The following is a 15,144-nucleotide window of genomic DNA, read 5'->3' as shown; positions in this document are numbered from 1 at the left end:
GTGTGTGGGAGCTCGCTACTTGATCTACCCCCTCTTGGGTTATAATTGCCGCCGCTCCTGGGTTCGGCTTGCCCCGCAGCACCTTGAGCCGCAAGGTTAGCTTCACACGACGGCATGCAAGAAGACTCCCGCAAGCTCACAAGTATATACTTTGTGAATCACAATGTGATTGGTTAGTTGGAAATATGTTCCAGAACTAAGAACGACTCTGACAGCCGTTCTGAAACGGAAGTCTGGGAGAACTAACAGGTGAAAAAGGTACCATGTACCAATTGGGGATAGACAATCAAAACGTTTTATGTACACTCATTCAGAACCGTTCCGGTACTTCAGGGTCTTAACATAGCCTGCTTCGCGGCCTCATAAGTAATATTTTATTTAAAAAAAACGCTAGGTGCAAAAGTCAAATATCAAGAATAATTGACTTGCTTATCTTAGCACAATCTGTTCATGTTAAAGGAATAACGTTTTACATCACCACAGTTGAAATGGGCCTACTTTAAGCCCACTACTTCGGCTTGCACGTTAATGCACGTGTATGAGGAAGCGTAAGCTGCGTTTCACTTAGACTAACTATACTTTCGTCCGAAAGCTTAGATTTACTTAATTAGGAAAACAAAGCCGATTTTCGGTAAAATGAGAACTGCTTATTTGTTTGTTTGGGTTTTCCTTCTAATCTAATATTCTAAATGAAAGGTATTAGTGGTTGGCAGAATCCTATTATTCTGATTGGTTAAAGTTATTGACTTTCGACCAATGAATGCCTTGAATGCACGCAGACCAACAGTCTGCCAAATGTATCCATTGGTGTATCTCACACCAATGTGAAAAACCTCTTTCGTAACCAAGTGGCTACACATAGTCACTTGCGTGTAACCCCGTTACCCCCCCTCTCCGTTAAGCTAATACTTATGTAGTCTTAACACATCATTCAAAGTATTGACGAGGCCGTCAAAACGTTTGAGAAACCCGAGCTCATTTCGCAATGAGCTCACCGAGGAAGACACCCGCGCAAGAGTTTGTTACGTCTGTGACGCACCTGCAGGCATCGCCACTTCAGTGTCGACGCAAGCGAGCACGCCCGCGACTGAAGGTAATTTTGCCACTCGTTATCATGCTTTGCTTAAGCAAAAGCATGCTCAAGCTACGACTGACAAACCGTCAGTCGTTATGGAGGGCTCGTCACACCCCTTTTAAATTCATTTGTGTTGCATCTACCGACATGGTCTGCGTTCAGCTTCTGTTTGTCTACAAAAGCTGCTATTGCGTCCTGGACAAATCGTATTACGGCTTGTCGGCGCTGGACAAAGTCCACTTATAGCGTGCTGAATGGCTTGTTCAGCACAGCTCCTTCTCCGCAGCAGGCCCGGCCTGCGCGTCGTCTGTGCCCCGCACATACGTGTTCTTTTCCGCAACAGACCCGGTCTGCGCGCTCTCTGTACCCGGAACGAGACGCTTGTCTTCACGTCGTCACCGCTGATACCACGTTCGCATCTGCGTTCTTCTGCGGTCGTTTCGACGCAACCGTAGATCCTCTCCATTTATGGAGGAGCTCACCACTCCGAGTAAGCTCGGAAGGCGTGGATGCCGTATGATATCCACGTAAAACGGTGTATGACCTGTCGAGTTATGCATCGAGCTGTTGGTGGCAAAGTCTGCCATTGGCAAGCTGTCGCTCCACTGCTAAAACGAGTGGGCGTAACGCTTCAGTACGTCACCGAATACGTGATTCACGCGCTCGGTCTGTCCGTCCGTCTGCGGATGATCCGCAGTCGCATTGACAGCTGTGCTCCAAGAAGTGTAAACCCTTGCTAGAACCGCGATGTAAAGCGTGGATCACAGCCCGACACAATGTCGAGCGAATTTCCATGGTGTCGAAACACAGGTCAACAAACCGTCGTGCAGTTTGCACGGCCGTGACGTCATCCGGTACTGCAGCAAGACAAAACCGTCTTGCTAAATCAGGCAACAAAGCTCACCCCTCCGCTTGTTGTACGGCGAAAGACCGAAACCAAAGTCCATAGAAATAGACTGCCAACACTCTGGCGGTGTCGGTAGTGATTGTAGTAGAGCCTGCGAATACGCAGCAGGCTTCACGTGCTGGCACACTTCGCAAGCACATACGTACTTGCGCCTTCACTTGTCCTCGTAGCTCCAGTAGAAGTCTTTCGTGAGAAGAGCGTATGTTTTTTCACGGCCCAGATGCCCTTCCGTAGGGGCATCGTGATACTCGTATATGATCATGATACGCAGATCGTAATCATTCGGCACTACGATGCAATCCTCATCGTCGTCCACTGCGCTGTAAGACAGCCGTCTTTCGTGCACACGATATCGGTACGGACGGGCTCGCAGATGTGGCTACAACTTCCGACGTGACACGTCCGAAGGAGCTAGAACATAATATAGCATATGTTTCGCGTCTGTGTCTTCGTATACGCGTTCTTCATGTCGTCAATCAATGGCGATGACGGAACACCTACTCGCTCGACGCCAATTCGATTGACGTCGGCTGTCTTGACAGCATAATCAGGTCGACGCGACAGCGCGTCGGCCACCACCTTCAACAGTCCAGGCTTGTACTCAGCCTGGAAGTCGTAGTCCGCAAAGAATGACAACCATCTCGCCATTCGTTGCGAGATGCTCGGAGTCTTCACTGCTGTTCGCAGTGAAGCGTGGTCGATGTAGACCACGAACGGTCTACTCCCAAGTAAATACACTCGAAGCTTCGCGAGTGCATACTTCATGACAAGGCGCTCCTTGTCATGTACAAGGTAGTTACGCTCAGCTGTTTTCAGCTGACGCGACTGGTAGTAGACCACTCGATCACGGCACCCGTGATAGTGCTGCAACAACGCTCATCCGATTGCATAATTGGACGCGTCACACACGCTGAAAAATGGCCGATCTTTGTCAGCCACTTCCAAGAGCGGCGCCTCAGTCAAGCTCTGCTTGACTGCATCGAAGGCCTGCTGACACTCAGCACTCCAAATCCACTCAGCCTCTTTTTTTCAGGAGCTGTGGCAGTGGGCGAATCTTGCCCGCGTAATTCTCAACGTATTTGCACAAGTACGTTGCAAGTCCAATGAACGGCCTCAGTTCCTTCCCGTTGGATGGCGTAGGCCATTCATTGATCATTCTGACCTTTTCTGGGTCAGGGCGTGCCCCGTTCATCCCAACGAGACACCCAAGGACGGGTTTCTCGCTCTCCCCAAAGATACATTTCTTCAGGTTAGCATAGATCTTACGCTTACGCTTAATTCCTAGCAGCTGACGGAGGTGCTCTTCGTGCACCTCAACGTCAGTCTCCCCGTCCACAGCCAGCTGTGAGCGAACACGTCATCGAAGTAGCTCGGTGCGTTGTCACGCATTGAGCGCAATAGATGTGTAGCACATCACACATCTATTGAAGGTTGCAGGGGCGTTCTTCCGACCATGCGGCATTACGAGCCACTCCCAGAGCATACCGCTTCGCGTGCTTACCGATGTGAGAGGAATGGCTCTCTCACGCATCAGGATCTGATAGAACCCATCGCGCAGATCAAGAGCACTGTAGACGGTGCTCTTGGCCATCGAATCGATGATAACATATTTTGTGGTATCGGCGTCTGCGCCGGTATCGTTACATCGTTCGGCTTGTTGTAAGCATGAATGATGCGCCATCCCCCCTGTGACTTCTTGACACATAACGTTGGTGCGCTGTGCGGCGACTTTAATTCCCGCACTTGACCCGCTTTACGACGACTTTCATAGAAGTTGTCGACTGTCTACACTTGGTCACGCGGCAGTGAACACTGCCGCGTCACGCAGTACTTCGTACCCGGCACGAGGTCGATCTTGTGCTGTATGCCCTTGTCCTGCGAGAGTTTTACAGGGATCTCTTCCGGGAGCACATCGTTGTGCTCCAGCAGAACATCGTAGAAGGGACTTAACTTCAGTGAGTCCCAGCACTGCTCGTCGCAGCGCTGCTTCTTCGTCTTCGCACTGGGAGTGTATTTACTCTCAGCGGTACTCGCAGCGTGGGGTTGCCTCTCCTCCTCCTCCATCCTTTCGAGCATCGAAAGGATGCATATCTGTTCGATGCGTTCATCATACAGATCCTTCGCGAAGCGCATCCAGCCCGTAACTGGAATCGACGTCAACTTTGACGCACTCGTTGGAGAATTCTCCAGTTGCATTGAGCGGTACTGGAGACCAGTAAGGGTCAGCGTCAAGATGTCCAACGTCATGTTCGATGTATGCCCGGTACACATCGTTCACATCGCCTCGGTCTCGGACCGAGACTTGCGCAGCTTTCGTCGCTTGCGCCGTCTTTTGTTCCGGCTTCACATGCTTCTCATCCCGGCCTTCGACAGATTCCGTTGTAGCCGTCGGCGGATTCTTTTCGCGGACGCGAATGGTCAAGCCCGACTTGATTACGTTCCGCTTCGTCGTGCAGCCCGGCTGCACGCGAGCATGCAAGCGTTTTCAGTGTTAGATGTTTGCAACCACCAACACTGTTTGCCGCGTTGTCAGCTGACGCGCTGTCATCACCTCGACGCCTTTCGACACCGTCCCCACTCGATGTTGATTTCAAGTGTGTGTCGACTTCGGGGGTCGCATAGGAGGTAACACGGTAGGCCACCCACGGCGTATCGGTCCCGCATTATGTGTAGAATAATGCAGCGCAAGGTAATTCACTACGACGTCACTTATCGTCATTATGGAATGTTAAAACATGACCGATGTTAAGTTTGATTGGCCGAGCTCTTAGCTTTCTGCTTGGTATTCGGAAATGCTCCAGCTCTAGCCTAGCCTGAAGATTATATCTTTCATGACGTCCCTCACCATCAGCATGCAAACTGATAAAGAACTGTATATGATTGAATTCGCGACGGCCTCATCGCTCTCTTGGCGAAGCAGCAATGACCCACATCAGATCTAATAGAAACGCTAGCGCGTATAATGACGTATCATATCGTCTACAGGCATAATTTATTTAAGTGAGATATATTGACAAAATCGTAGTTACATGAGCTTTCTCTCCATAACACGAATGCTGTCTAAACAGTATTAACATAGTTGAATTTATGCGGTATCGTGCCCGTTCTACGGGTCAATTACCTGTCAGTCTCGTCCGGCATTGACGCAAGTCCTTATCGACGCTAGACTAGCCGTACACCAAATTTCAGTCTAATTGGTTCAGTAGCGGGTCTCTTTTGAAAGGCAGTACCCACTGGCACCTCTCCTTGCGCTGGAGATAGCCTGCTAAATTCCCATCAGGCCATGTTTTTACCTTATCGTAAATTTAAGCTGTCTCCACCTATTACCCTACGCCATTCAAAGTAGTATTGGGCAGAAATGCCCAGTCCTTCTTTCATTTTCTAATCTACCATGGAGCACAAAGGCAACAGCTTTTACTGCCAGCGCAAGATCATCGAGACTAACACTATCTACGGGGTCGTTTCCGACACCGAGCTGGGTGTAAGGCCCCCTGCAACGGAAATGAGCTAGATCCCACAATGACCACACTTGCATAGTGAAGACGCCGCCAGAAGTCATCGACGTCCGCCTGTAAATGTGCGCCGCGCTCCAGGCAGCGCTTAATATGGGCTGGGAGGGGGCTATGTCAAGCATGCGAGAGGTGTACCCCGGCACGATTTTCAGCACTTTAGGTAGCGTCTCTGTGATAAAAATCGTTTAGGTACACGAGAAGCCAGGGCTGGTAGTGACGCTCTTCGAGCCATCGAGAGCGCTCTAACCCGGAGCGTTGCCCAGGGTAATTCGATGCCATACCTCCTATTCAGTGTGGTCTTACACGAATGGGTGTGGACAGCGCAGATTTACTGAATGTGGACGACCATATCTCATACGACTGCTGCGCTACACCGGCACGGTGCTCTTCATCGATGAAAAGTTAACGATGGCGCCAAAGACATTCACGCAGTGCCTCATCGTGATGGTACGGGCCTGTACGCTCCGGCAGTGTACATGCTGGTGGATTCTAAGCATCAGAATGCCTACTGGACTGCGGCTAGCTATGTCGTCACTCAAATGGGGCGTCTACACGATCCCGCATCAGTGACAAGCGATTTTGACAAAAGGCTTGTGAATGCCATGTCGAAGCAGTTACCGCTCGTTAAAGATTGTTTTTTTTTCGTTGGAAGCAAGCTCTTTATCGCAAGATACTGAGCGAGCGCAACCTGCAGGACCGGATCTCTGTTGCACTTGCCCCGAGTGTGATTGGTGTATTCACAATTATCCCGGTATACGAATTGCGGACAAGGTATGACATCGTTTTATTTTTTATGATCTAGTGTAAAAACCGATTAGTTTGTCTCGTGATTTGTGTCGCTGGTAGAGAGCAAAATAAAAAAGGGTCTCGCTACTGGAGCTGTTGTGGGTGCTGGCTGACCAGGCGTTAAAGCTCTCCAGGAATTTCGCGTTTTTGTCGTGCGATCCAGCTTGACCTTCAAAAGATATAAGCGAATAGGGGAAAAGCAATTGCAACATGGCGGAAACGTGACACAAAAATGCTTTTGACCACAAACATGTTGAGCGCGGGGTAGCAAATATGGAAAACAAGTGTCACAACTGAACCAGTTCCTGCCATATTACGTTTATGGTTTGTACTGGTCACCTCGATAACAGAGATAAATGTCATACTCAAAAATGCACTTATCACGTTAGATATAGGCTCACACACCGCGTTAGATAAAGACGGTCAAAAAGGTCAGCGAGATATCATACCATACACCGCACACCGGTAAGCAGCATACCCAATCGGCGTTGCCATGGCTCCACTGGTACTTCCGATCTCCCAATGAGTCGTCTTCTCATCGTATAACCACAAGGAAATAGCCGAGTTAAATGCCCGTCGCCCATAATTGCACACTTCCTCAAGCGTACGTACAGGAGGGCGCAGCTGTCCCAACGAAACTACAGAGAGGCAGACAGGAGAAAGTGGGAGGGGGCGGGTCCGGAGCGCAGTCTATCGTGAAGTACTTTTCTGTCTAAATGTCGGTGTGTTGCCGGAACAACGCAGATACTTGAAAGCCAAAATCGGGCTTTGTAAGGACAGGAGTTTCGACGCATAATTGACACCCAAAAACATCGCATTTTTTATCCAATCAATGAAAAACACATGTAGCTGACCATTCATAAAAAAAATTAAAGGAACCATGCAAGCGGAGTGGAAGCGAGGACGGCAGCGAGGACGGGAGTGAGAACAACATCAGTGGAGAGGATGATGGTGAGAGCAACAGCATGGAGGATGGTGAGAGAGGCGGCCAGTGAGACGCGAAGAGAGACGCCAGCCTGCTGGTAGCTTATCGTCATCGTCTGCTGTCACCCCTCTCAAATACCTGTGTAGCTCAACGGAAGAGTCCCGAACGCGGGTTGTAGAGACTCGATTCTTCTCACAGACAAATTTCCGGGTAGTAGCTGGGTGCTGAGAGGTATGGTACAAGGTAAGTAGCTATACAGAAACTGCTCATTATGAAATTGATATGTAGCGACAACTTCCCCTGCCTAGCACTCCAACGCGTCGTTTGCGCATTAAAAATGGCGAACCTTTCAGCTCTTGCCGCATTACAATTCTTCCTTCTCCATCATTTGTGCTTGAGGTAGCCGATGGCTACCGTGTTCTTCGTGTAAAAGTGGGGGGGGGCACTATGAAAGCAAGATTCCGGGGTAGTGGCGATCCGAGTTTGTGATTTACTTTAAAATGACCAACTGCACCTATCAAAAGGGTTTTCAGGTGCTGTATAGTAACGGTGACGCGTTTTAAACTCAGTTTGACACGGCATCGCATAAGACTAGGCTGCGAAGCGGAGGTAGCTGGATTTGGACTAGAGTTGTATTGCTACGTGCCAAAGCCAGTCGACACTACAACGACACTCGTCGGGCAACAGCTGAGCGTATTCAAGAGCAACTGCCCCGCGCCGCCAGTGTGCTGATGGAGCAAGGAATAGTAGCTGGGCCGGTCACGCCGAGCTACACGGTTGTTACTCAGGCAAGATTGCCGAATGGAGCCGCAGGTTTTGTAGCTAACAAAACGACATTTCGACCGTAGAATTTTTTACTGGCCGTATTCCGCCCTGACCGGACCTTATGCCCGGATGTTTTTCCCGGTCAAATCATCATGTCAGTGCAAACATCCGATCTTAAAATGGTGTGTTAATTGTATACAAGAAGCTACCAGTTCAAAAGTACAGTCATGTAGTTTAAGCTCATCGTTGCTCTGTAGCAACGTACCATTAGTCATCTTCTGAGCTGCTCTCTTCGTCAGCCTCCTGATCTCCATCCCAGTCCAATGAATTATCGTACACATTCGCAGCCTCTGTGATCCTCTGCTCTGAGTCTTTTATGGCGGCCACTGCACCTGTAAGCGCCTCATCAGTAGCATCACCCATAGACTCCTCGTCCGACGATGTATCTCCACACAGGCCCAGGTTGTCATCAATTTCACTACAGAGTGAGTCAAGGGAAACATCAGACTCTTCAAAACCGGCGTCGTTGCTGTCCGAGTCAGGTGGCACTTCAAGCTCAGTCAAGTCAGGTACCGGCGGAAGTGCTATACGAGGTAACCGCTGTTTCTTCCGGTGTAGCCCTCGTGTGATGCTGGCCTGCTTTCTGGCGTAGGCACTTGACATTCGGCCTATCGTTGAAACAAACTGGCGCAGATTGGGATGGGGCTTGAAAGCTGCATTCATTTCGCGGTTAAACCTCTCCAATGGGTTGTTAGTACGAGCAACTACCGAGTTCATGATGCCGAAAACATTCCACTCCGTAATAAAATACCGTTCTAGCCAGGTTTTACGAGAGTACAGCCAGAACCTACGTCATTCTTGGGCGGAGTACACACATCCTTTGTCGGCACACTTCCGTTTAATCTCTTGTTTAACCCAGCCAATACCCTTTGGGTCGACAAGCTCAGGATCGATTACAGTTAGGATGTCAAGTACACCAGGTTCCATCGCAATCAAAATATCGTCTTCCGTAAGACGTTCTTTCTTCATTCGTCTACGTATTGCCTGTTTAAAGTGGAAGAAGCATCCTACCACCTCGGCGTTGGGGAATTGACGTTGAACGGCTGAAATTAGGCTGAACTCGAAATCACAGACAACTTCAGCTGGAGACAACTTTTTGCCGGTGTCGCGGTGTATTAGGTGCAAGATGTCCTCGTACTTTGTCTCGGTCTTGGATGTACAGAGTACGAAATACACCGGAGTGTACATATTCCGAGCCGGATCATCCACCATAACGATCAGACACTGATAGAAGCCCCTTGGAACACATCTAAAAGTACCGTCAATAAAAATTGAAACACTGTTGTAAAGTAGAAGCTCCTTTAGAGCAGGGTGAGCCCCCCCAGTATACGCTGGGTGGCGCATTCGGGTTCCGGGTGGGCAGTCACGAGATGGGAAAGGAAAGAACGGGATCGCAGAGTCCTGACCTTCGAGCACGGGTGGTACCTCAACTACTCCATGAATGTCTCCACCGTAGTATCTGCGGCGAACCCGACGGACGCGGCTTTTAACTTGCTCCTCAGTTAACCCTTCGATAAGCTCCTCGCAATGGGGCCCATTGAACTCAGAACAAATACGCTCCCAAATGGCTTCCTCGGGCATCCCAGGATCCTCCGTTGCCAGACGATCGGTCATCTTCTTCATAGCACCGGTCTCATTCCTTAACGACCCGTTAACTATTACGTCTTTACGACAATTGTGGTCACCTATCACGCGTTATTCACCGTGGGGTGTTATCTTTAACACTCCGTTGCAGCGTGACGTACGGTACGTACTACACTGGTACACAATATTCTTCGTAGACGCCCACGACTTCGTATATTTGAAACCCTTGTAGATTTTGGTCGCTTTCGAGCCGCGCTTCTTCTTGACGCGCAAGACGGGTTGACTCTGTGTCGAAGGCGGTTGGTTATAGCCCTCAGAGGTGGAGCTGTCGATGCTGATGGCCGCTTGAGGAGGTGAAGTGTGTAGGCGCTCGGCACCATGACCTGTACTAGCCCCCACTTTATGGCTATGGACGCGCTTTTTCTTACGTCGATCATGCGTATTCTGACGTGTCATACCTTGGGTGAGTATGATAAATTCTGTCTGACAGTAAGTGGTTCTCCTGCTTCCCTCGTACGGACACAAGATCCAACAGAAATAGATCCATGGTCTTGTTGTAGTCCCGAATAGAATCCGGTACATTTCTTCAGTCTTTAACCCGAAAATTGTATTGGCTCCGTTCATAGATCAGATCATGCAAGACAATGCCAAAAAAGCTCCGTTCATAAGATCCGGTCAGGGCGAAATACGGTCAGTAAAAAAGTCAACCCATTTCGACAGATCTAACACGTGATCGCACAGCAGGCGGCAATGAACGAAACAATCGAAGACGGTCAGTAGCTAGCAAACGCGAAAACTTGTGCGCGTGAAGATACAAGGTGTCCCAGTCGCGATGGAAGTAAGCGTCAGCGATATCCGCTCTGCGCTTGGACTTCCCAGCTACAGCCTGCGCTCACCATTTCGAGAGCCCACTGCGGTTTCCACACTAGCTCCTGCTGGTGATATGGAAGACACTGATCATTTTGGTAGCTGAGAAAAGGAGATGACAAAGGAGAAACAAGCATATCTAAATTTCCCAGATGGACAACGCATTGTGTTTGTAACCGCTGTGGCTGTACAGATTTTGCCACCTTCTTCTTTTTGCCGAGTACAATACTACATTCGTCTCGAAGCACTGCGAGCGAGGCTTCGCGAAACGCTATGTTAATGTGGCGCTGTATCAACCGCTTGAGCGGCGAGAATTCGACCTCAAGTGGATTGAGGTCTAGAGAGTAGGAGGGTATATAATCCCGTACCTGTTTTTTGTGAATAATTTCCTGTAGCTCCTTGTACATATGTAACTTTGCATATACCCATCACTACGATGGCTCTTGGCAGCGACCACTGATTAAGAAATGGAAGACCTTTGAAGTTAGAAATTTCTTGGAAACCTGCGTCCTCCACATCACCCCTCCCCAAAAACTTAAACGTCCATCGCAGCCAGGATTGAACCCCACTTGCCGCGGCTGAAGGGGAGAGTCGCGTGCGCCGGCGTATTTCTAGCAGACCAGCCATAACGGCGCAGTACAGATCTAGTGCTAAATTAGACAGATTAAAACAGCTGAATTGACCATACATTTACGACTTGCCTGCCGTCTTTTGACGTTTCGTTTTCGAAGACGACTTGGTCTGCACCCGTGTAAAAGATAGTAGAATGATCAGCAAACTCTTGCCTTTCGCGAGGGACGCTGCGCTTACTGGGGATTTTACGTGTCAAATTATGATCAAAGCAGAGAGCCCGACAAATTGCGCCTCAGAGACTCCAATTGAGTCGCGGTACCGCAAACGCAGTTTGTAGTATAGCTCTTCGAAGTGAAAGCGTGGATGTGCTTTTACGTACTCTTGAACGAAGGCACACACGTCACGAGGCCACCTAGATGACTTGCTCTAGTCTTCGGTTCACAAACATTGCCTGATGTACTGAAAAGCTTACACTGTCGAGCGAGACTGCGGTCTGAAGACCCAGCACACTGACAGCTGTAGCAGTGTCAATTGAATAAACGTACACCAATACCATACCTCCCCAACGGAAATATAGTGAGTAGGTCATCTCTTCAACTCTGACGACGGGATGAATCTCCGAATGCCCAATAAATGCCAGTCATTCGGACAATTGCTCGCTCACAAGCAGTTTTTCAGTCCGATGAAAGCCTGCTATCTGATTTTCAAACTTTTCAGTGAAAATATGTTCATTATTCTAAAACTAAGTTTACTTAACAACTGAAGAGTGGTAATGTATTACCAGAAACCTAACCTCGCCGACTAGAAAAGCACTTTTTCAAGTCCAATCCGCTAAAAAGCTTTTAAGCGTACAATATCACAAGTAAATACAGGTACAGTAGTATAATACTTTAGGTGCCTTCGATTTCAAACTACTATGCATTGACTAGATTGCACTAAAATTAGTTTAGGTGGTTAGCCAATGGCAGTGGCCCATGCTCGGGAACCATTGGGATCGCGATCGGAGGCACCGCTGGCGACGGTACCGCACGCGCTGGCGTCTATGGCTACTCTCTCATCGCCGCCTTCTCCTAGTAGTCGCCTCGTGTCTACTTCTATTTGTTGTCTTAAAGCTATGGCAATCCTTCCTGTCTTACCGTCGCCGCCAAGCTTGGAACGCTCCCGAACTTCCACCACACCAGATCCAAGCCTTCACCTCGAGTTTGTGGCTCGAGACGCAGCAATTCAAGCCCAATACTCGTGGGATTGTGCTACCATTATTTGATGACATCGCTCTACTGGGCTTCTCTTTAATCCTGGAGCTTCGACGTCTCCAAGTTCGCCTCCCCGTGGAAATTCCTCACTGCGGAGATTTGAGTCAAAACCTGCAGAAAAAGATGCAAAATCAGGACTCATCCGTGACATTCTACGACGTCTGTGAACGCGCTACTAATGCAGCAATCGAGCAGCGTCAACTCTTCTGTGTAGATCTAGATCACTGCCACCACAAGTTCCGCAGCTTCGACATCAAAGTACTGGCGGTAGTATACTCGCAATTCCAGGAAATCATGCTACTAGACGCAGACACGCTCTTCTTCCAGAATCCCATGACACTATGGGACACAGTCAAGTACAAGAGCACAGGAACACTTTTCTTTAACGACCGTATCAGCTACGAGTTGTCGTATCTGGCCAAGCGAACGTCCTCTGATAATATTGGTGCATTGCATCAATTTCTCGCGGACTTTGACGTCTCTCTGTATAGGAATTTCGGTACTTTAGACACAAAACCGAGACCTCAGATACCAAGGCACTACATGGATCTAGATTTTAGTTTCCAACCGAGCGAATTTCTCGTAAACTCGCACGTTTGGGCACTTCGTAGTGGCCACCAAATGGACTCGTCGCTGATGTTGTGGAACAAGGCACGACAGCCACGAGCGACGGTCATTCTGGCGTCTTTTGTGTCGCTAAACGGACTACGAATGGCCCCGTCCTATGGCGATAAAGAGCTCTATTGGCTGGCGTGTGAGTTGGCGGAGACTACGTACGAATTCTCAGACTATGCTGTGGGCTCTGTCGGCTGGGGGCTACTAGCTGAAGGGCGACACAACGATGGAGTTTTGTGTGGAGACGCACTGCAGCATTACCCGGTGCGGAAGAATTCTGCTGTGGGACTGGAAGCAGATGCTGAGCCGCTGTATATGAACAGTGATAATATCTTGGAGTGGGGTCGAGACTCTCGACGACTGTACCGCACGGCTGCTCGACCTGCAGCGTTCTATCCAGGGTCGTTTACGGAACGGAAGCTGCTTCAGACCTGTCCATTCGACGTGACGATCTTGGAACTCGCGCCGTTGGAAGCGGTGTTACTAGCGCAGAGACAGCAACTTTACGATGAGGTGGCGGGATGGATTGATGAGTCTGGAAGAAAGTGAAATCCGTTTGATTAGACTACACAGAAGCGCTGGCTGTGGGCGGTGCAGTTTTTGATTTGGTGCCGACGGTTTAGAATTCTCAATAAGAGATCTCTATCGCCTACGCTTATGGGAAAGTCTGTGACTCAAGATCAACTTTACTTATGGGATCGATTGGCATTCGTAAGGTTGGTATTGCTACGAGAAGGATAATAGAGATAGATTCGATGCGATTTATTTTATGGATCGAGCTGGTAATGGCCATTGTTCACCTCGAGAAGAGCAGGGTCTAAAATCTTTGGGGGAGCTCTATAGATTTGGGATGCACACGACAACACCCAGCCAGTACAGTACATGTATCTTGAGCTGTGTTCAATCGCGGCTTCTACTTTGAAAGTACCGGTACATGTAATGTATTGCCAGTGGCAATTTGACCGAGGGTGTAAAGTTTTTTTTTGTTTCACGCTTAACACCAATAATTTTTGAAACATGCTGTGGGCATAGTTTAGTCGTGATCGCGTACGCTGGTCGGCTGAGGCTCTGTGGATCACGTGGAGATTCAATTGCCGTGTTGGATCGAATCAAGTGTGTACAGAAAGCCAACACGATTGCTTTTTGTAGATGAACACCCCCACACTGAAAAAGTGCAACATGGAGCGGCTAACTTGCAAAGCTCTGGCTGAGCTGCGAGACTTAAGTGAGCCAGATCCGCAGCACTTTAGACCGGATATCCTATCTATATGATAGCATTAAATGTTAAGTACTCGATTTATAGCTTAAAGCTTAGTGTCATTGATGGCTATGGGGAGTTCATCTCGCAATACAAATCGTGACAGGGTGTTGTGGGGTACAGAATGACTCCAATGCGGTACATAACGGGAAGCTTAATCTTTCACGTGTGCCGTGACATTCCTTCCAATATCGCTGCAATGTACGTGTAAGTAAACTGCCCTTCTTGTCTCGTCCTGCATAAGTTGAGTAAGTTTTATATTAATATAGTAATAGTAGCGTCAAGATTCCAAATTCCCCACACCAATCGGTCGTAATCATATCTGAGGCAGGGCAAGGTACGGCCGTTCTCAGCATGAGATAGGGAGCTAGATGATACATGCCGCAATCCGCTTATTCTCCAATTCACCGACTCCGGACCATTCAAGCATTTCAGTCGAGGACTCGAAAAGAATTGGCTTACCATGAACAAGTATCTGGTACGAGGCCTCGGCTTCTTCAACGACGCCTACGATCTCTTCGTCATGAATATCGTCAACGTCGTGCTTACGGAGCAATACGGCAAGCACGTCTACACGTCGTACGTCAAGTCCTGGGTGTCGGCTGCTGCTATCATCGGTGCTGTGATCGGTCAGCTCTTGTTTGGCTTCCTGGGTGACGTTTTCGGTCGCAAGGTCAACATGATCGCCACTTGTGTGCTCCTGATCGTGGGTAGCATCTTGTGTACAGTTGCGTATGGAGGTAGCGGCAGTTCGACGCTGTGGTTCCTGGTCGTGGCCCGTATCATCCTCGGTATCGGTATTGGCGGCGAATACCCACTTGCTGCTTCGTCATCGGCTGAAGACTCGACCAACTCGGCTGAGCGTAACACAGCCCGTGTTCAGACCCTTATGCGCTGCCCTTGACAATGCGGATCGACAGACACCCTGGTCCCGTGTCAGTGTAGAGGAGAAGTCAGCTATCTT

The 15,144-nt window shown here is 49.1% G+C and overlaps 2 protein-coding genes across 2 annotated transcripts; both read left to right on the top strand.

Moving 5' to 3' along the window:
- Nucleotides 1-12,028: 12,028 nt before the first annotated feature.
- Nucleotides 12,029-13,471, top strand: PITG_20634 (uncharacterized protein; the record flags this gene model as incomplete). The annotated part of the gene is made up of 1 exon (XM_002895425.1): nt 12,029-13,471. The coding sequence occupies one exon, from the start codon at nt 12,029-12,031 to the stop codon at nt 13,469-13,471; it is 1,443 nt and encodes a 480-aa protein (XP_002895471.1).
- A 1,172-nt stretch (nt 13,472-14,643) lies between these two features.
- On the top strand, nt 14,644-15,084 carry PITG_20633 (Major Facilitator Superfamily (MFS); the record flags this gene model as incomplete). Its single annotated transcript, XM_002895424.1, has 1 exon — nt 14,644-15,084. The coding sequence occupies one exon, from the start codon at nt 14,644-14,646 to the stop codon at nt 15,082-15,084; it is 441 nt and encodes a 146-aa protein (XP_002895470.1).
- Nucleotides 15,085-15,144: the final 60 nt, after the last annotated feature.

The sequence above is a fragment of the Phytophthora infestans genome, genomic scaffold (assembly GCF_000142945.1).
Source record: "Phytophthora infestans T30-4 supercont1.178 genomic scaffold, whole genome shotgun sequence".
NCBI lineage: Eukaryota > Oomycota > Peronosporomycetes > Peronosporales > Peronosporaceae > Phytophthora > Phytophthora infestans.
Note: the sequence above shows the minus strand (reverse complement) of the source record. Positions and strands in the feature narration are given on the sequence as shown.